The sequence below is a fragment of the Eucalyptus grandis genome, chromosome 6 (genome assembly GCF_016545825.1).
Source record: "Eucalyptus grandis isolate ANBG69807.140 chromosome 6, ASM1654582v1, whole genome shotgun sequence".
NCBI lineage: Eukaryota > Viridiplantae > Streptophyta > Magnoliopsida > Myrtales > Myrtaceae > Eucalyptus > Eucalyptus grandis.
The window spans coordinates 51,031,382-51,052,904 of record NC_052617.1 but is presented as its reverse complement, the minus strand read 5'-3'; the positions used below and the strand labels follow the sequence as shown (position 1 = coordinate 51,052,904).

The 21,523-nt window shown below is 37.5% G+C and overlaps 1 protein-coding gene across 1 annotated transcript; it reads right to left on the bottom strand.

Moving 5' to 3' along the window:
* Positions 1–150: 150 nt before the first annotated feature.
* LOC120294805 (PX domain-containing protein EREX-like) lies at positions 151–18,700 on the bottom strand. Its single transcript, XM_039315373.1, is given in 9 exon segments — positions 151–596; positions 953–1,171; positions 16,039–16,176; positions 16,178–16,282; positions 16,365–16,529; positions 17,076–17,823; positions 17,931–18,039; positions 18,387–18,473; positions 18,641–18,700. Coding segments are annotated over 6 exon segments (1,215 nt in total). The 5' UTR covers positions 17,397–17,823; positions 17,931–18,039; positions 18,387–18,473; positions 18,641–18,700; the 3' UTR covers positions 151–329.
* Between the last annotated feature and the right edge of the window lie 2,823 nt (positions 18,701–21,523).

Genomic DNA, 21,523 nt, shown 5'->3' with positions numbered 1-21,523 from the left:
TTATAAAGTTAAAAATCAATTAACAAAAGTTCATTTCCTATGTATCATATACCATCTTAGAAGTATGTACATCAAAAACGACCACTTCTTGAATTGTGGAGTGTTGCTATTTGATATGAGCAAACCGTTCTAATTCTGGAGGAAATGTTGATCAAAGAATAAATTTAGAAAGGGAAGAGATACAGTGCGAATTATGATCACCTTACGCGAGAAAGGGAACCATCCTGCAGCAGAGGCAATCTCATTTATTGCCAGCACAAATGTACAAGCAGCTGCTGCTAATTCTACTAGGATAAATGACCCACCATCAATAGTCACCATAATTCCCATCATCTCTCTAAAAATTTGCTTAAAACTGTTTTTCGCAAAGGGACTTCTTCATCTTCTTCGTCCTTTTCTTCGGCTTGGACATACATATTTAAAGCACAACGGATTACTGAATTCGCTTGCTTCCTCAATGTCGCATTGTCAATGAACATGTCCGTCAGCATCTTCCTCAATTCATCATCACTGGTCCTCCCATTGCCATCATTAGCATTCCGAGTCTCATCCATTTTTACAACGGCATTTTCTACATCTTGAGCAAGGAGTTGGGCCTGATAATGCACACAGGTCAGCATGATGACTGCCAGGTAACTGATGCAGACAAGACCACATAATGCAGAAAAACTTCAAGTACTTGACATCCTTGACTTCATGAATTAGAGAACGCCCATCCAATTCACAACATAAGTTAAACAGCGCTCCAATGATTATATAAGGTTCAGGTTTTTATTAAATTGGAGAAAGATGAATTACAAGAGGTGATACAAGGGATGGCATATTTGAATCTATAACAAGAAGAAGAGGCCTATATGGAGGAGCTGAGGCCAATTTGTAAAGATATCAAAAATTAAGATTGAAATAGAATATAGGCAAATAAGAAGTTAAAATTCTGATATGCAAACGATACCTCTGCAAGAAGAAGGCCAATTCGATTGTCAGAGGTCATCAGTAGATCTATTGCATCAGACGGTGAAGAGGTATCCACAATCAACATATCTTCTTCTTCACTAAGGAAATTAACGCTACATTCTTGAAGCCGATTTCTTAGAATTTCACATTCATGCAGCAGCTTTGAATTAGCAGCACTTGCAGACTCTGCCCTCTGTTTTTCTTTCTGTAGAGTTCGCTGAACAAGACAAATTCAACAGTAAGTTAAGGCTCAGAGAGCAGCCTTGAGACTCCAAAACTCAACCAAAAGGTGATTACTGCAGTAGACTTAAACTAAATTGCCAGTTTTTCAGACTTCAAAAATGGATCACGGATGTAATATATAGAACAGGAACTGCTTGTGATGGTGCATCACTTGTTCGTGCACGTAAAGATATTCTCAATTTATGGAGAGAAAAAAAAAGTATTACGTAAAAAAGGCGGATTACCTCTACTTCTATTTTCTCTTTCATGAGGCGGCCAAGTTCCTGCTTTAATTTCTGACTAAGAACTACGAAGAGATTTAACCTCTTTAACAAGAAGCTTCACATCAGCTTTTGATTTTGCTTCCAACTCCTCATTACGTTTGTGCAGTTTACTGAGGTGTTCTCTAGCAACATCCAACTCATTCAGAAACAAGTCTCTCTCTTGAATCACCAATAGTTTTGCCAATTCAACACGGGCCTTTTCTTCCTGAGAATTTTACAACAATTGAAAATGCCTATTGGTACAGGCAATAAAATAGAAGTCACAGAAAATAGACGGTAATAGGAACCTGTTCGGCCTTCAAGTTCATTTCCACCTCCAAACATTTGCTACGAAGCTCCTCCATGTCCCATTGCATATGAGTAAACCTTTCTTTCTCGATTAAAGTTGCTTGCTGCATGTTTTCTTTGCAATTATATCTCGTGGTTTCAAGTTCCACTTCCAGATCTTTGACCTTCAAAACACAGTCTTCATATATTTAGTTGCATCATTCAAAACACAGTCTTCAACATAGGAAGTGTTGACACCTATTTTAAAATTTAATTTATTTTTAGAAAATAAAATATTAGAGGGAAATTTTGAAAAGAAATTTTGAATTCAAAATAATTTAACAGCCGGATTTTGGAGCCATTTCTTTGTTGGAGAAGTTGAGCGAAAATCTCCACCGGCGAGAGGTTGAGCAAAAATCTCCACCGGCGAAACAAACTCGAATTTTCGCTTTATAAATAGAGGGGTTCTTCTTCACCTTTCGGGGGAAAGCAAAGGTTACTTTTCGTCAAAAATTGAAAAGTGAAGAAAATAAAAAAGAGGAGAAAGAGAGAGTACGAAAGCAGAGGAGAGTGTGCGGCTGCAAAAGGAAAAAGTGAAAAGGAAAGGAAAAAGCCAAAGTAGAGGGGAAGAAGTGATGGGACATTTACTGTTCATCTTCTTCCCCACATTTGCTGCCCAATCGTGAGTTTCTCTTCGCCCGCGCTGCGCTCGCATCGCCGGTCTCCACCAGCCATCGTCGCGCCGACTCACGACGACCCAAGCGCCGACGCCCAGCGACACCACCGCGCTTCTGCAACCCGCAACACTGCCGATTCCGAACCGGCCCACACCTCCGCTGTTGCTGCGTCCGCGACCACCCGGTGCCTGACGCCCGACAACCGCACCTCTGCACCAGCGAGCTCGTCCCGACGCCTGCTGCAACGACCACTGCCGCAAGTCTCCTCCCGTGACGCCAGCCTGCAGCGCCGACGTCCTCCCCCGCTTTCCGTCTGCCGCCGGTGATAGCTCCGCCATTGCTCCCTATCCCGAGCCACCATCGCCGCGACGACCCGACGCTGCACCCTCCTCCGGACCGACGACTGTGACCTGCCGTGATCTGCAGTGCCCATTACCGCACGCCTCTGCCCCTTTTGCAGGTTGCCGTGCTGCCCTCCGACCCAGCCGCCGGGTTTCTCGCCGTGCTGCCCTCCCGGGCGACACCCGACGCCACCGCCTCGAGCTCCTGCTGCCGCCGCTCCTAATCCGAGCCTGCTGCCGTGCTCTCGACCTACCTGTTGCCTCCCCTGTTTCTGTTGCAGGGCCTTAGGTAGTTTATTTTATATTTATTTCATGATACGTTAGCTTATTTTTAAGTCTCATTATTTGAATTGTAGTATTGTATGTTAATTATTTGTATTGTTTAGACATTATCCTTAAGGCTTTATCCAAGATTTTTGTAATAATTAGTTTGATCCGAGAGACATCGGATCATTTTTTAATTACATTAATTTTGGACTTCTTGGTGAAATTTTAATTGTCAAATTACAATAATTATTTAATTTGGTTCGTAAGACTTCGGACTAGATTATTTAATTATTTTGAGTTGTTGTGATGATTAGGGTTGAAATAATTGTTAATTTAACATGTGAGACGACAGGTTATTTTTTCCATTATTTTGATCCTTTATCTAGTGGCTATATTAATTGTTTAGATTTAACCCTAATTTAATAATTATTCAACCTAAAAAAAAACTAAAAGAAACTAAAGAAAATCAAAATATTTAAAAATTGCATAAGCATATAGGACATTAGGGTTTAATATAATAGATACGTAGTTTAATTAATCAAATTTTTAGGATTATATTTCTAGGATTGCAATTTTAGATAATATTTTTAGGACTGCATTTTTAGATATTTGAAAAGAAATAAGTTAGGATTAGACTTAAATAGCCTTTTAGAGTCTTAGATATAATTGGCACATTTTCATATTCTTGTTTAAAAAAAATAGTTTTTTAAGACGGAATAGGGTTTAAGTCAAATTAATCCCAAAAATGGATTAGAAAATTACTTTAGATAGCTTGAGTAGAGTTTTTATTAGTTTTGAATTTCAATAAAAAATACGAAAATACAAAATTTAGGTGCATGTTAATTAGTTGCATAATATGATCATTTAATTAGAATTTATTAGTAAAGTTAGGTCATAAGGTGCATAATAACTAGTTCGCATAATAGACCCATTTAATTAGAATTTCCACATTAATAAGATTAAGTCATTTAGTATTAAAATGCATTTTATAAAAGAATTCTAATTTTTGAGAAAATCCAAAAAAATGACAGCTTGCTTTATGTGATGCGGTTTATTTACTTGAATATTTTAAATAATTGATGAGCACCAGTGTGGTCACCACATTTGCATGATAGTAACTTAGGTTAAAATAAATCACCGCTTGCAAAAACATTTTGAAAAATTAAGAAGAAATGGTATCAAAAGGGCATTAGAAAAATTCAGTGTAGCCAGAGTAAAAGTACCCTTAGTCTGGTTTGTAGGAGTAAAATAAATCTCCATTTATTTTACTTAGGTATCTAATCGACCTACCATAAACCGATTAGTTGCGACTCTAATTAGTAACATCTTGAATGTTAAATGTTTGAATCTTAAGTTGCGAATTAGTATGGGCTTGGGAGAGCACGAGCTAAGTTTAAAAGCTTAGTAGTCTATTAACCTAGTTTTAGGTGGTGAACCCGAAAACACTAGGTCGCGACAGGAAGTATTTCCAATGGCCTACATGTCCATTCATGACTTTGTAGCGAACTAAAATAGGCAATTTTTGAAATGGTTTTAGCCTTTTAAGCCAGTCACTTGAGATAAAGCCTCTTATGATAAATGTCGACATAGGAAGTATTTCCAATGGTCCTGTCACTACCTCCAATGGGAAGAATTACCAAAAAAGTCATCAACCTATTACAATATTATCAAATTAATCACAAATCTTTTATTTTATCATTTGAGTCCAAAATTTTTCGATTTGTGTCAATTTAGTCTATCCAACTAATTTTGGCCAGCAAGTGTCAACACGGCACAATTAGCACAAATGTGAACAATGTTTAGTAATATTTTAATTTTTTTCAATTTTTTATTTGTTTTTTTCTTTATTTGCTTTGTGAAGCTCAACCTCACCCAACAACGACAAGGCTTGCCCTCGCCATGGCTGGGCAAGGGGCCTCAACAATGGCCTACGAGGTCAACATCACCGGCCACAAAATAAAGGGAAGGAAGAAAAAGGAGAAAGAAAAAAATTTAAAAATTTAAAAATTTAAAATATTATTAAAAATTATCTACATTAACGTCACCGGTCAAAATTGAACAAATGGACTGAATTTGTGCAAATACAAAAGATTTAGGACTTGATTGACAAAAAAAAAAAATGATTTAGGACTTGATCGGGACAATTACAATTGGTTAAAATTCTTTTAATTATTTTCTCGGTCCAGTGCGGTGGTTGTTTGGTCTGTTGGAGCTTATGCCGAGAATTCAAACAACTCTTCGTTCAGGACAATAGTAGTTAAGCATCGCATTGAGCTAAGCAGCATGGTGCGGTGATGAAAACCTCGCTTTACTCATGTTTTCAATCGACAACCTTTCGGGCGTTGTTGATACGAGGCTCCTGCTCTTAATTTTGGCCCCAATTGCCTTGGGAAGTAGCTAAATTTGTCCGAATTAGGATTTGGATTTGGGGTAAACTCATATCGCGACCTTGTTTTGGGCATTTAATTGCTAACGAGGCACACCGATCTAAAGAATGTTAATTGCCATGTTGAATTTCTAACATCCCAAATCGGCGATGGCATGTAAATAATTTCTTTTTTTTTAACCAAAACATTATTAGAGTGATCACTTGAAAAGTTTTGGCAATGAAATGAGCTTTAGAAACTTATAACAATTTTAATGATCCTTTCCTCATTTTAAACTCGGGAGAATGATACAATAGATCCCATTGTCCCTGAATTGTTAATATTTTCAATACGATCCCTGAATTATATTTAAATATTCAATATAATCCTTATGTTTGCTCGAGACAAAGCAAACATTAGTTGATGACATAGAACACTAAGTTGGATTTTTAAAAATGATGAGCTACAATTTTTATCTACCTACTTTAAAAAGGAAAAAAGATGAGGTGTTAACATGTTTATCCTTATTTGATGACTGAGTTTGATTGTTATATCCTTATTTAAGATGAATATCTTAATTGGAGAATTCACAAGTTAACTTTTTTCATTATCCATCATTCAAACTTAACGAATTAAAAGTCATATCAACATGTTCCATCTAGTTGAATTAATTATAATATAACATTAAATGTTTTCATATAATTTTGGGATTACATAGAACACTTGCTAATATTTCAGAGCTAATGTTCAAACTAATGTTCAGATACTATTTATGTTATTTTCCTTTCAAATTACTGATCGACACAGATAAACCCCGGATCAGAGCTGCTTCGTCCAATCCTCTCCACGTACACCTCGACAGCGAACACACCGCTCGAGTTGATAAAGCTGCGCCCCGCCATTCCGGAAGACTTTCATTGGCTTGACTCGTCCAAGTCGTCGCTCTTCATTTTCCCTTTCTGTGCCGAGACAAAAGCGGACATATCCGCGAAATTACAGGCGAAAGCCCATTGCCATTCTCCTGCCTCTGGCGATTCGCTATTTCCTCTCGAGGAATCCCAGATCAGATTCAGAAAGAAGACTCTACATCTCGCTCAGATCACATCCGGTCAAGACTTTGAGCTCCTAAAGGAGGATGAAGAGAAAGTGGGACTCACCTGGCCCATCGACGGTGTCTGCCTCTGTCGACGACGGTGATTCGTCCTCAGGGGCCGAATTCGAGGTGTTCTTGAATTTCAGAGGCCCCGACACCCGCCTCAACTTCACCGATTGCCTCTATCACGCCCTAGTTAAAGCCGGGGTTCGTGTTTTCAAAGATGATGAAGACATCCGACAAGGTGAAAAGATTGGAGATGAGCTTTCGCATGCCATCAAATCCTCCAAAATATACGTGCCCATCTTCTCTAGGGACTATGCATCCAGTAGGTGGTGTCTTCGCGAGCTCACCCACATGGTGGATTGCTCGAGCAAAGCGAAAGATAAAATGATCCTACCTATTTTCTATGATGTGGATCCCGAGGATGTGAAGCTCCGAACTCAATTGTACCGCGATGCTCTTGGGAAGCACGAGGAGAAGTTCGGCCACGATGTTCCGCGGTGGAAGGAGGCTCTGACTGAGGTCGCAAAGATAAGCGGATCGGACTTGAAGAACAAAGGGTGAGCGTGTGGGTTTGAAATCCGCTTCTTCTTCTTCCTCTTCTTTTCCGGGCAATTAAAAGCATGATTATATAAATTCAGCGGAGAAGTACATTGTGGATTGAGATGATAAGACGTGCTCATCATGCTTTACTTTGTGTATTATTATACTGCTTACTCCTCCAAAAAATTAAAAAAGTGCTAGGCTGCCTCTTTTTTCAGAAAATTTTTTTCCTTCTTTTCTCGATGTGGGATCGAAAAGACTGAAAGAGAAGGAATGAGAAACGAAAGAGATAAGTTAGTTACTTTTTCTAATGGAGAGAAAAGCAAGGATGAGAAGAAAATTTTCCACCACCGACCAAGGTGGCATAGATGGTAGGGCTTTGGACCTCTCCGGTGGAGGCCAAAGGTTCGAATCCTGCGAAGCGAGGGGAGTCGTCCTAGCTACTACATGGTGACTAAAGCGTGACGTCGGGGTGGTGGTTTTCTCGCTAGCGTCGCGCGGGGTTTACGGGGCGGCTGTCGGCCCGGCAAGCGGTTCCTCCACAAAAAAAAAAAAAAAAAAAATTTCCGAACTAATCCGTTCGGATTCTTTCTGATTAATTTTTTTTCTAGATCTCTACAAAAGTGAGATGATTATAAGGAATAGAATTTTCTCCCATTTTTTCCTCTTTTACTTACTACTTACCAAGCACTGTATATTAATTAATCCAGTTTTATTTTTATTTCTTTTCTCCTTGCAATTATTGTATTCCTTTCCCAAACCACTCATCCAAATAGTGTTGTCTTCCATAAGTCAAGATTTCATTTTACTTAAGAAAGTGATCTTCTTTTTGGCGAAACCTCGTCCGTTTAGAAATCTGACTAGTTTTGAGTTTACAATATTCATCAACTGGAGAGTTTATTAGCATTTGTTTCATCCTAAAATTCTTAGTCTATATGGCAGCCATGGCGAAATCATCAACGCTATCGTAAACAAGGTTATGACCAAGCTAATGAAAAGAAGGAGAACTCTACCTGATTATCTAGTTGGGATTCATGATCAAGTGGAAGCTATCATGGACTTGTTAAACGAAGGTTCTCATGATATCCGTTACCTAGTCATCCATGGAATGGGCGGTATCGGTAAGACAACTCTCGCAAGTGTCATCTTTAATCAAATCTCCAATCAATTTGAAGGCTACAGCTTCCTCTCAAATGTTCGCGAATCTATGCGGCATGGTAAAACTATTGACTTGCAAAAGCAATTGTTGTCAGATATTCTCCAAGGCCAATCTCCGGAGATCCTCAATTCTATTGATGTTGGGATTAACATAATTAGAGAAAGATTTCGTCGTAAGAAAGTTCTAATTGTCATTGATGACGTGGATAAATGGGACCAACTCACTAAACTAGCAGGAAAGAGTGATTGGTTCGGTGTAGGAAGCAAAATCATCATTACAACAAGGGACATCAACTTTTTGCCAATCAAAGAGGAGGAGGAGGAGGAGGAGGAGGAGGAGGAGGGTAGTTTCCAAGCACATTCTAAAGAATTTGAAATCTATCAAATGAAAGAAATGGATTCTTCTTATGCTCTTGAGCTTTTTAGCCAACATGCTTTAGGGATGAATTTCCCACCACCTCACTATGAATATATCTCACGCAAAATTACCGACAAAACAGGTGGACTTCCGTTAGCTCTGGAGGTTATTGGTTCCTCACTTTTTGGCAAAAGTAGAGTGATTTGGAAAGAGACATTGAAGAAATTAGATTTAGTGCCCGAGAAAGAAGTCTTTGTTAGACTAAAGATTAGTTATGACATGTTAGAAGATGCTCAAAAAGAGATCTTTCTTGACATCACGTGCTACTTCATTGGACATAAAAAACTCCTCCCATACTATATGTGGAAAGCTTCTGGCTATTTCCCAAAGATTGGTCTACTTTTGCTTTCTCGTATGTCTTTGATAAAGATAGAGGAAGATGATACGCTATGGATGCATGACCAACTTAGAGATTTTGGAAGAGAAATTATTCGACTTGAAGACAATGATCCCGGAAAGCGTAGCAGGTTGTGGATGCTCAACGATGCCTTGAATGTGGTTCAGCGGAAACAGGTAAGCTATAGTCACCTTTGCTATTTTCATTGGGAAAAAAATCAACATGCATTTACCGCGGTTGTGTAATTGAATTCTTGCAATTAAATTTTTTTGTTCAAATTTTCTTCTGGCAAAGAAAAATGAAAAGGTTTCTATATGACTTCGTTGACAGTAATATCACTGCATATTATATCTAAAAGTGTTTCATAGATTATACTCACAACGTGAAAGTAACTAGCAACAAACACTTCAAGGACTACGTTTGAATACGAAAACTGTTCAGCAAAGTATATGAAAACAGATCCAGATTGAAAACTGCTCATCAAAGTTCTTCAAGGCTGACTTTGTTTATTTTATGCTAAGTTGGCAATCATTAGCAACATTACTGTTCAATGAGACATCATCAGCACCACTCACTTGAAATTTGGTATTTTTTTTTTTTTTGGTCGAAAATATTTGGCAATTGATTTAGTGATTAATTGTGGCGTGCAATTGTCTTTTCATCGTCCGGTAGACCCTTCCTATAAAATGTGGATTTGGTAATTGACGGTCCATCTCTAACATTTCCAACTATATATGGGAGACTTGGTTGACTCTTTCTCTACTGTTATGGAAAAAATCTTTCTAAACATAAATCCTACATTCGGTAGAATTCAGAAGTACTCCTAAAAGTCCACATCTCGTGATAAAACTCACAGCAAACCAAATAATGAGGCGCCTTTAGGTAACCCGGGCTACCACACGCTCAAGACCGAGCAGGTTTCGAGCCAGAGAGCCGCAATTGCCTTAAGAAAGTTAGAAATTGGTCTGATAATTTTTTTCTTAATTGAAAAACCATTGCTGGTTTTTATTTTCGTAATAATTAAATATGTAGGTAGTATTTTCTATGAAAGGATTCTACACATAATACTAACATTATTCTATTATAATCTTGCGGCAGAAATTCTCTCAAATTTGATGGATTAAAAGTATTATTATGCTTTATACAATATAAAGAATTTTTCTCCATTGTATGAATAAGTCAGATTAACGGGGGATTATATCCTCTCTGTTTTCAAAATTTTCTGGATTTAGGTGTGTACGAAACAATAATGTATGTTTCATTATTGAACATAATCAAGCTCCTCAGACTTATAATACATTGGTTGTCATCTACTTCAATGTTCATTTATGCTTTTCCTATTATCAGGCATCAGAGAAAATCGTAGCCCTCAGACTAACAACAGGACTCTTCAAAGTACAGAATTTCACAAGTGAAGAATTTTCAAAGCTACCCAACTTAAGATTCATGGATTTACATGGCGGGAACATGATAGGGGACTTTAAGAATCTTCTCTCCAAATTAACATGGTTCTCTTGGAGAAATTGCCCCTCGAGATTAGAAGCAAAGAACTTATGTCCTGAGAAACTAGTCGTGCTTGAGCTTTCAACAACTGTCTTCGGAGATTGGATGGGATGGGAGCAATGCATGGTACAACATTACAGCAAGCGGTTTACTTTATTTGGCATTTGTCGCTCTAACCAAACTTACTCATTTACCATTCTTGACTTGTCTGATCATTGGTTTGTTATTTTTAGGTGAGCAATAACTTGAAAGTTATACACATCATTCTTGGCGTGAAACCCAAAAGGCCTCTCGACCTCTCGAAATGCAAGAATTTGAAAAGATTGGTTCTTCAATGTAATTCAACCATACCGGTGATTGATGGCTCTCTCTCTAAACTGGAGCACTTGGAAATCAAAGGTTTTTTTTTGTTCAAAAGCAAACAATGCAACTTCTTACCTTCCACGTCTGATGGTCTAAGATCCCTATCAACGATAGACATAGAAAGTGTGAATGTTGAAGAAATTCATCATTCCATTGGAGAGATGATGCATTTGAAGCATTTGTCTTTTGGTAATTGTTTGCTTAGAAAAGTTCCAGACTCCATTGGAAAATTGAAACTATTGGTTGAATTGAACTTGCATGGAACGGAAATCACAGAATTGCCACATTGTATCGAAGATCTTAAAAAGTTGACAAAATTGAGTCTTCGTGGGACTCTGATAAAAAAGCTACCGAACTCAATAGGAGGGTTAGAGTCCTTAATTGAGCTAGATTTGGAGGATTTGGATATCACAGAATTACCTACCAGTATTGGTAATCTCAAAAAATTGGAGAGTTTATCTCTACAAGGGAGTACAATAAGAGAGCTACCGGAGACCATAGGGATGTTGGAGAATCTTAGGAAATTGAATGCCTCCATGTGTATAAATCTGGAGGGGGAAATTCCAAATGAAATTGGGGCGCTATCCTTTTTAAGGATGATAAATCTAGGGTCGAGCAAGATTAGGAGATTGCCGACAACTATGAATCGGCTTTCCCATCTCCAAAAACTCATTTTATATGGGTGTGATAAACTTGAACAAATTCCGGATCTCCCCATGAGTTTGGAATATTTACATTTCCCATCTCATTTATTGTGGACGGCCATTGACCTCTCATACCTAACTAATTTAGTCAAACTTATTATAGACGAAGACACTCTTCAACCGTCAGAACCGTCAAAATTTGGTGACAGGGCTCCATATACAAAGTGGATCAAGCGATTATCAAAACTGGAATATTTGACGCTTGACATGGGAAACATCACGTCTTTGCTTATCGATTTGGCTATTCCTTCTCCGCTTCGAAGTCTTACAGTGACTTGGATTGACCACCAATCATCGATAGCGCTTCCATCCAATCTTAGTGCATTAACTCTTGGACAGAATTGCGAGAATCTCGGTATTTTGTTTAGGAGCTCCGGTAAATTGCCTGAGAGGCTATCGGGTTTTCCGATATTAAAGGGGCTCAAAGAATTGGGAGTGACTCGTTGCCCGAGCCTAAAGGAGATTCAAGGGGTGGAGAAATTGGAATCGCTAGAGTATATCCGTATTGTGAGTTGTAAATCCCTAAAAAGGTTCTCTGGTCTATCAGAATTAAAGAAGCTGCGGGGATTAGACTTGTATGGTTGTCCATCGCTAGATTTGCCCGATCTACCTCTTCAAACACGTGTCAATGATAAGAGATTGGTAACATTTCCTTAGTTCCTTCTTCCACTATTTTTTATTTTTCTTTTTCCTCCCAAGCAATTTTCAATTTGTTCCTCTTAGAATTAATACACGCCATGCATGCATGTTCACCTTAAGTTTTAAAATAATTAAAGCAGCAATCGCTAATTGCAATATAAGTGAAGATCGAAAGAAAAAGAAAAGAAAAGTCTTATTCGTAGTTCGTGATTAATATTTACGTTATTGGGGTATTATATTGATGTTCATAACTGAATTGATGACTATAGAAATACCAGTTGGACGGAATGATGGTTATTCACATTCTTTATTTAAAAAAAAAAAAAAATCATGGACGGACTCCATGTTTGCTATAGACAAAATGGGTAACAGAAGGCCGAATTTACTTGAAAAGTGAAGACCATCTGAGTGCTCTTGGAGGACTTGATTGCACGGATAAAAGTACGAGCATATCGAAAATCGTATGCTTCTGTTATCATAGGGTTCTTTTGTCTTCTTTTAGCATTACGGAGATGTGTGTTATACCATCAGTCGCTATGGAAGCGCATTTGATAGTATGACAGTTTACGTGACAGTTTACTATCGCCTTTCTTATAGATCGGACTGAGTTCTATGCTTATAATGTGAAGTTAAGATTGCGAGCTGATAAAATTACTATGATCAAAATCAATCTAGCCACAATTTTAACTAGATTTCATCTTAGAAAGTTTGATACCAGGTTATCACTTGGATAAGAAATGCTCTTCTATGACAACAAGAGTCAATCCTTGTCCTTTGGATAGCGAATATAGTACATATACTTTTTTCACTAGTGTTACAAAACAAGATTTCCAGTTAAAAGGTTTGGATATTCTTCTATTTCATCAGTCCTAGAGATCTGATCGAAAGGTGTATTTCGTCATATACGATTTCCTACGGCGTTTGAGATCATTTTTTCCCTTATAAAATTCACTTTTTTGACATGCTTTGAGCAATTTTTTTGAACTTGACCCGTTGACCCCAACATCATTTCGTTGAAGAATAAATGTCTTTCGCTACTAACATCTTTCACCATGTGAAGCTCGAAATTCTGGCCCGGCCTGAAACATAATAACAAAATTGACTAAACTGGCCATTTCGGGCGGTAATTCCAATAGGAAAGTCAAGGCAGTAGGCATTAGGAAAGGAACGCGCCTTGCCAAGTGACTACTCCCTGCAGCAGCCAGCATCAGCATATGCTCACTTACTGTTCTGTATCTTGGCAGCGTGAAGTTGAATGACTTCTCATGGATATGCTCATTGTGCAGTGGTAGCATGGCAGTGGTTCGTATCAATCAGAAGTACGAGATGTTCCGTCCGCACTTGGGACACCACCAAGGAGGTAAACATAAACAAGTCGCGTCCTCATTTTGATCCTGTCGGACTCTATATGATTTATATATACGGATTCCACCATATGCATGCTTGAAATAGATTAACTGCAATAATTAGGTGATAGTGTTATGTAATCGCCATAAATATAGAGCGAAAACCTGCGCAAAGTTTGAGGTCCGCTCTCTTGGTTCACAATGTTGATCTGTTGCCGTTCTTTTCGCTTCCTCTTCATTCTTATCTGTGCAAAGGAGATATTGTGGAATACAAAAAAGCACTCGAATTCGAAACGGGTCTCGTAATTTTGAGGTCATGAGGCATCAAGAAAAATGAAACACCGTTGATTAATGTGAGCTGCTTCTGCATGAACTTGTCGAGTATGTATGTATATATGACTTGGAGAATTCTATTTTGCAGCTCCTGCGCAGGATAATCGCAGTTCAGGGTACCCAGCCAGGACAGGGGTCCATTGGCCATCTTAATTGGCATAGTACTCTTTTTTTATGCTCTTTGTGAGGACTAGCGAAAATGTTATTTTGAAGTCATGTTTGTGCATGTGATTGTTATAGTTTCTTCTCTTGAATTTCTACGAAAGGAAAACAATTCTTCTCTTCAATGGCAAAATAATGCCGTCATTGCACAGGACATTGATATGACTTAAGAGGTATAAGCGAGTCGATATTATTCGAGAATATTATTCGAGAAGTACGAGAGAGAGCAACACGATCGTCTTCTCTATTTTTTCTTTAAAATGTCAACAGAGGCAATATTTTCGCATTTTGATGTGCATCTTCATCCATAAGCTTGCACTGGAATTGGCAATTCTGGCATTTTCTAAAGGCTTCTATTGCTCAAGTCGGATATAAGCTTCGGGATGATCCAATGAGAGGTGTAATCAAGAGATCAAAACTCAGGACAAAAGAGTCGCAAAGACGACAATAAGGGAAGATATTGAGCATATGGAGCTTAAAGACTCGATATAGACCAGAGCGCTCTTGTTTTCAATTGCCCTTTTTAAGACCTAAAAAGAACCATGGTCCATATCCTAGATTCTCAGTGATGTCATTCTAAGCTTCCTTATTCCAGCAAAAGAAAATAATCATGCACTTTAGGGATTACTATACCGTAAGGAAATTATAAAGTTAAAATCAATTAACAAAAGTTCATTTCCTATGTATCATATACCATCTTAGAAGTATGTACATCCAAAACAACCACTTCTTGAATTGTGGAGTGTTGCTATTTGATATGAGCAAACCGTTCTAATTCTGGAGGAAATGTTAATCAAAGAATAAATTTAGAAAGGGAAGAGATACAGTGAATTATGATCACCTTACGCGAGAAAAGGGAACCATCCTGCAGCAGAGGCAATCTCATTTATTGCCAGCACAAATGTACAAGCAGCTGCTGCTAATTCTACTAGGATAAATGACCCACCATCAATAGTCACCATAATTCCCATCATCTCTCTAAAAATTTGCTTAAAACTGTTTTTCGCAAAGGGACTTCTTCATCTTCTTCGTCCTTTTCTTCGGCTTGGACATACATATTTAAAGCACAACGGATTACTGAATTCGCTTGCTTCCTCAATGTCGCATTGTCAATGAACATGTCCGTCAGCATCTTCCTCAATTCATCATCACTGGTCCTCCCCATTGCCATCATTAGCATTCCGAGTCTCATCCATTTTTACAACGGCATTTTCTACATCTTGAGCAAGGAGTTGGGCCTGATAATGCACACAGGTCAGCATGATGACTGCCAGGTAACTGATGCAGACAAGACCACATAATGCAGAAAAACTTCAAGTACTTGACATCCTTGACTTCATGAATTAGAGAACGCCCATCCAATTCACAACATAAGTTAAACAGCGCTCCAATGATTATATAAGGTTCAGGTTTTTATTAAATTGGAGAAAGATGAATTACAAGAGGTGATACAAGGGATGGCATATTTGAATCTATAACAAGAAGAAGAGGCCTATATGGAGGAGCTGAGGCCAATTTGTAAAGATATCAAAATTAAGATTGAAATAGAATATAGGCAAATAAGAAGTTAAAATTCTGATATGCAAACGATACCTCTGCAAGAAGAAGGCCAATTCGATTGTCAGAGGTCATCAGTAGATCTATTGCATCAGACGGTGAAGAGGTATCCACAATCAACATATCTTCTTCTTCACTAAGGAAATTAACGCTACATTCTTGAAGCCGATTTCTTAGAATTTCACATTCATGCAGCAGCTTTGAATTAGCAGCACTTGCAGACTCTGCCCTCTGTTTTTTCTTTCTGTAGAGTTCGCTGAACAAGACAAATTCAACAGTAAGTTAAGGCTCAGAGAGCAGCCTTGAGACTCCAAAACTCAACCAAAAGGTGATTACTGCAGTAGACTTAAACTAAATTGCCAGTTTTCAGACTTCAAAAATGGATCATGGATGTAATATATAGAACAGGAACTGCTTGTGATGGTGCATCACTTGTTCGTGCACGTAAAGATATTCTCAATTTATGGAGAAAAAAAATTATTACAAAAAAGGGCGGATTACCTCTACTTCTATTTTCTCTTTCATGAGGCGGCCAAGCTCCTGCTTTAATTCTGACTGAGAACTACGAAGAGATTTAACCTCTTTAACAAGAAGCTTCACATCAGCTTTTGATTTTGCTTCCAACTCCTCATTACGCTTTGTGCAGTTTACTGAGGTGTTCTCTAGCAACATCCAACTCATTAAGCAACAAGTCTCTCTCTTGAATCACCAGTACTTTTGCTGATTCAACACGAGCCTTTTCTTCCTGAGAATTTTACAACATTTGAAAATGCCTATTGATACAGGCAATAAAATAGAAGTCACAGAAAATAGATAGTGATAGGAACCTGTTCGGCCTTCAAGTTCATTTCCACCTCCAAACATTTGCTACGAAGCTCCTCCATGTCCCATTGCATTTGAGTAAACCTTTCTTTCTCAATTAAAGTTGCTTGCTGCACGTTTTCTCTGCAATTATATCTCGTGGTTTCAAGTTCCACTTCCAGATCTTTGACCTTCAAGACAGAGTCTTCATATATTTAGTTGCATCATCCAAAACAATGACATGTGAATAAACACAAGAACATAGAAGCATTCAGAAAAGTCGACGTGCAACTAGGTAATAACAGCCTCTTAACCATGTGATGGTGTCTCAGGATGGGGATATTGCAAACAGAATAATCCATAACAGATTGAGTGTCCATATAAAGCTCAACAACACAAAAATATAACAGATTGGAATACTGCAAGCTTTCAAGGGCTAAACATGTAATGTATTCATCAAATAGATCGTTAGCACCTCTCAACCATTGAGTCGAATGCAGCGGAAACTATCAATATGACTACAGGCATATATTCAAACTAAAGAAAGAAGTTCGGAGTGACCAGCTGAGCAAAGAAAAACCATAATTTACTGCATACAAGCTAAAATTTTAATGACACGAATCAGAACTATTATCTCAAAAGACAAAATGGTGGAGAGGCAGCAAAACCATTTCTCTTGACTGGAGATGATGAGCAGACAAAAGACTCAACAAATTTTCCAAGAGGCCAGAACGTACCTTTGTTGTTAAGAATTGTCTCACAGCAGTCTCTTGATTCAATCTGGCGATGAGATCTTCCATGTCGGTCTTTGCTGTCGATAACCTTTGTTGCACAGTTGTAAGAACTCTGTTCAACTTATGCCGCTCTTCTGATGGAAGAGCGACAGCCAAGTCCCTTGGAAACTGTAACCTTGCGATGGTAGAATTTTGCATTTCAGGAAATTCAGGATTGCACATAGTATTGTTTGCAGTGGGATTAAATGCAACTCCTTCACTCGCTTTTCCGGAGCTTAAGTCGCTACCAACACTTTCTGATGATATTCTTCGAGCATGAACCATGTGACTTTCTGTTTCAGAAGGAAAGTCCTTGTCATACTGATCTTTTACGATGGCAACATTATCATAAGGAACCCCTCTGCCACTCAAAATGCTGTTAACACCTCTATTGCGAACTTTAAGCCAGGAAAATCTTTCTATATTGTCCAAGATGAACTTTCTATTAAAAGTCCATACTTCAAATTTGCATCCGCATGGGTAAACTCATGTTCAGAGTTGTCAATGCCAAGATCAGCAGAATCACTATGCCCAACTCTTGGTGATCCCAGTTCAGATATCTCATAGGATGAATCATTGCCCTGATCTGACAATACAGATAGACTTACAACAACACTATTGAAAACATCAGCTACAGGTTGTGGATAGAGTGGAGCCGCATCAGTGGCAATCGAATTTGCATCTGAGCTCTGCACATGTACCTCATCAAAATCTGCAAAATATAGGAAAACATTGCCCTTATATATATTTCATGCAACAATCCTGGTTCAAGTGAAGAGAAATTACAAACTGATGAGGATTTATCAAACAAGCACCTACATGACCTCGCAGCAGCTTCAAGCTCAAGAAAGTTTGCTACCACAGCAGATCGTGATATATCAATATCAGATAAGAGTTTATCCATCCAATCCTCCAGAGAACACCTTCTCTGCAGTGAACTAAATGTTTGAGCACATTACTATAACCATTCATGAGAATGAATCCATTATTAAGAAAATAGTAGCAAACAGAGAGATTTATTTAACAGTAGATCTTGGAACAATAAAGAAATAAGCCCTTAATGTGAAGAATGTAAAGTTTGAGCATATTGCTATATCAGGAATAAACACCAAAAGAAAATATAAAAGATCAGTGAAAAAAGAACTCTTAAATCTGCCTAAAATAGAAGTATCTACTTGATTGCGAAACTGCATAGTAAATATAAAAGGCGTGTCAAAAATGAATGCTAGGCCGTGCCACAGAGAGAGAGAAAGTGCGGGAGGGGGAAGAGCATACCTCATCCAAAAGTATCCTGCTTTTCAATCTCAGAATTTTCTTTGGAGGAGCTGGAGGCAGCATTTTTACTGGAAAATCCTCTTTCAGCTGCAAAAACATGTAGAAAGGTATCCAGTTACTGGAATAGTTTAATTTAATGATTAACCATCTAACTATGCAAGAGGATCTAGAAGCTTATGAGCATAATGCATTCATATATTTGTAAATGCCCATCTAGAGTAACTTTGCAATCATGAGGCAAACAGACAACTCACCTCCTTTGAAAGCTTCAAAAATCACGAAATCTTCGCAATATTCCTCGTGTTGTTGTGATCCTTCTGGCGATTGTATGCCAACTTGAACCCTGTAAAACTGTTCTAAATGAATGTTAAAACAGAAAATGACTTTGAGTATCGGTGGCGAATCGCTGTAACTAGATATTGTTATGAGCATATTCATCTTCCAGAATACAAACTAGTCATCCAATCCCGTCATGGACAGCAGAGAATAACAAAGAAAAAGAAAATAACAGATCACCAGCATGAAATACAAAGTGACAGAGTGATATCACCATCAAGATCAATAATATACAAACTCAAGACCAAAAATTAACGTTTGAGAACTACTACATTGAGATCAGCACCATGAAGTGAAAAAAAAAAAAAGGCCATGGTCTAACAAACAAGTGGCAATGGTACTATACCTATATAGAAATGTCTATGGTTTTAATTCAGCTCTTAGTCCTCTTTGCCAATCGCAATTAATGGAAAGCACCCATGCTTTCCTACTAGGGCATAGAAATTTATATAAAAAGCTTCTTTTGACACTCCTGAAGCCTGAAAGTAGAAAGAAACATGAAGTAGAGGCAGAGCTCTGGGAATGAGAAGATGCCATTCCATCCTCCCTCTTCTTCAGTCGGTATAGAGACTACTCTTATGTCCACTTCACTAGTCGCTACAAAATATTGTTCTCCATTGGGTCTTTATTCTTCTTTTTTCTTTGCATATATTTTTCTTCATACCTCTGTGATAGTTGGAACCAACATTTTCCTTTGTTCAAAATAACATGACATTGCTGTACAATCACCATAGCACGGCTTAATCTGCCCAACATTTCACCGCGCTTGAGCACTCCACAATACCACACTGTATCTTTATTTTGCTTTCCTTTCTCTCTTTGGGTTTGCTTTCTCTGTACAATAGTTTACTCTCCTTTTATATCTCACTCTTTATAATTTGTTTTGGCAAGAATTGCATGGACAATGGACTAAGATATGAAGCACTTGACCTTGATAGGAGGGTTCCAAGATTTATTCATTCTTCTTAAACTTGATATGCATGGGAGTGTAAACAAAGTTCAAAATGCACTTTATTTAATAGGTAGTTACAATTAACAGTTTTGCCTAAATATGTTTAAAACTGTAGGAACAATCCATGATCATCCCTTGAAGATCTCAAAACAACCCAGCTTAGGGTCCCAATCCTGCAACATTGATTTCATGTAAGAAACAGAAAAGGGACTAGCTGAGCCGTGTATCCGAAGTTAAGAATCTAAAATCATGTTGATGTTCATAAAAGTATTTAGCAGAAATTACAAAAATCGTCCCACACTATTTACCTAATTCAGTTTTGATTGTTATACTATATTTCATTATACTTTAGTCCCCAACTAATCTTCGAAATTGAATGACAAAATTAAATTTTCTATCAAAATGTGGACAATGTATGCTAAGTTGCAGCGCCTACATGTACAAGTTTCTAAAAGAATTACACTTTCTGTCCACTTGCTTTAGGAAATGTTCAACTCTAGTCCTTATACTTTGTTTTAGTTACAAAAATAGTCCTCATATTATTTTTCAACAAAAACTTAATTTCTTTCACAGCATCTCAATCCAAAATCTTATCGAAATGTTGAATTAAAACCAAGTATTAATTTGTAACTCATCTACAAGTTTGCCCAATCTAATTGAATGACTAAACGAAACACCAGACTAATTGAAACATCATATGCAAGTCTTTACAATCAATGTGATGTGGAGTTGCTAATCATACAATAATTTGAAGTTTTCTTATAAACTTTCCAAAATATGTTAGCCATAATATAGTGAGTTAAAGCTATGGTTAAATTTTTTTAAGAATGATCCTTTTTTCCCCAAAAAAAAAAAAAAAAAAAGAAAGTCCTAGAATACTTCTATATGGATCTCCACCCAAAATGTGGATATTAAATTATTGCATACGATTGAATTAATCTTAATAGGGCTATCGATCAAATTATGCACTCGCAACGTAGGAATCACCAATTAATAGTTTGTTTTAAATTGACATTTCCATAAGATTTCTGATAATAATGTGTTGAAGAAATTAATTTTTTTGAAAAATAATTCAAAAAGTAGTTTTAAAACTAAAATAAAGTACAAGGACTAGAATGGAACATTCTTAAAAGTACGCAGACCAAAAGTGTAACTTGGCCTAATCCATATGTAGGCGCCATATGTCAATATGTCAATGCTAACTCGGATAACCCGTTTACATCTAGACAGAAGTTGAATTTTGTCCTTGAGTTGTCACTAGAGACAAGTTGGGGGACTACATGCAACAGAAGTATAGTACAAAGACCAAAAACAATTTCATATAAGAATATGAGGATGAATTATATAATTTCCCCAAAAATAAAATAAGGGGCAATTTCCTATCAGCTACTTGAATATATTCTAATCCACCAATATTGAATGCAAATACCGATCACTCTATCCGATAAGTACACAAAATATTAAATAACCATAAGGTTAAGAGGCTATTTAACAATTTAAAGAGAGAGAATTAAGTTTGAATCGACCCTAATAAAATAAGTATGATTATCACAAACAAATGCTCTCAGTTAAGTATTTAACATGTGGCCCATGCTTTGAATGTGCCACTCGACTATTTCCACAAAGCCTTTGAGACACATCTAGAGTCTGACATTTGAAACATCACATATAGTATATTTATGTGTGTAAAAATGCATGCAATTTTAGTACCTATGCCAGAATATTTCATTTCCCAACGGGTGCTCTACCTCTGATGCTCAAATATTACATGTACTCATACTGTAGCATAAAGAAAAATATTACATTAATTGACAAAAGAAACATTAAGTACCACTATGGGGTCTGAACC